We start from the raw sequence: 1,331 nt of genomic DNA on the forward strand, positions 1-1,331 counted from the left end.
TGATCTGGGTCTGATTTAGGCCTCGGTCTGCTCACCTACCAGTGGGGATGAGCCTACCTTGTGGTGCTGTCCCGAGAATACTGCTGGAGTCTGTAAGGACTGCAGCCCATGTGGGCCCATGTGATGGGACAGTCCCCTTCCCCATGGCTGGAACCACGGACCCAAGCCGGTTTCCCTCCTGGGCCCTGAACACACACTCAGCTCCTTGTTACACCCAGCTCCTTGTTACCCTCCTCTAAGGCTCTCCTGATGGCAGCTGAGTCACAAAACAGAAGCAGGCCCCACATCTCATTTCCAGTTTTTAATTTTTCTTGTAAAACCAAAAATATAAAACTGGCAAGGGATGGAAAACAAGTTCTGTACATTTTATATACACGAGGTCTGTGATTTCAAAACCACTGGGGAGAGAAACGGGAAGACACACTCGAGAACTGTCACAGGGCCACGGGTCCTGGTGGACAGCTCTGAGCGCCAGCTCCGGCTGGGGTGATGGCTCCCTGGGCAGTGCTGAGTGCCACTGCAGCAACGCGCTGCGCTGGTGGCCTGGCTGCTCCAGTGGCCTGGCTGCTCCCGACGTAGGGCGTGTGAGCGGAGCAGATGGCGAGTGGGTGGGGCAGCTCTGTGGCGCAGGGCAGGCAGGTGTGGGTGTAGGTGGGGCCTCCTTCAGGTATCCGTGTAGATGGAGGGAATGTGGCCCAGGCAGTGGTCAAAGGCCCCATTGGGGAAGAAGCCACAGTCCTCGGGGCAACTGGACACCACATCTTCAGACGACTGTGGTGGCACTGCTGTGGGGCATGAGGCCTCTGCTAGGGCCTCGTAGCCTGTGGGTACATGACAGAGGGTCAGGGCTGGAGGACAGTGGGGCTTCCCAGCTCCCAGGCCCCACCTGCCCGCCAGGATGTCCTCACCGTGTCCTCTCAGACGGGCCTGCTCTGAGCCCTCTGCTGTACAAGATGGGGAGCTGACTGCTGGGGTGGGGAGGGGGCTTGGGAGGCATCCTAGGCCTTGCACATCCAGGGGGCCCAGGACACTGGGGGAGACACAGGCTGGCTTGGGCGGGTCCATCACTCAGGGCAGACTGTCGGGGTGGGGAAGGGCGGGGCTGGGAGTAGCATAGTGGGCAGGGCTCAGTCCCGTCCTGGCAGAAGGACACTGTTTACCCTGAATTTTTCAGTTTCCACCTCCCCACAAGACTCAAGAAACCCAAAGAAGGGAAACAAAATTTCCTGGGCAGGTACTAAGTGCTCATGGAGCCTTATCTCACTTAAACTTCATGATGATCCCACGATCCTATTTACAGCTGAGAAGCCAGCTCAGAGAGGGTAAGACAC

The 1,331-nt window shown here is 58.2% G+C and overlaps 1 protein-coding gene across 1 annotated transcript in view; it reads right to left on the bottom strand.

The window, feature by feature from the left end:
* Positions 1 to 282: 282 nt before the first annotated feature.
* The window catches only part of GLIS1 (GLIS family zinc finger 1), a 224,727-nt gene continuing 223,678 nt past the window's right edge, over positions 283 to 1,331 (bottom strand). The window contains exon 10 of the mRNA XM_003793104.1: positions 283 to 821. Coding sequence (XP_003793152.1) covers positions 664 to 821 — 158 coding nt within the window. The 3' untranslated portion in view covers positions 283 to 663. The remainder of the gene's footprint in view (positions 822 to 1,331) is intronic.

Source organism: Otolemur garnettii, unplaced genomic scaffold (genome assembly GCF_000181295.1).
Source record: "Otolemur garnettii isolate 467f Iridium unplaced genomic scaffold, OtoGar3 scaffold00066, whole genome shotgun sequence".
NCBI classification, from domain to species: domain Eukaryota; kingdom Metazoa; phylum Chordata; class Mammalia; order Primates; family Galagidae; genus Otolemur; species Otolemur garnettii.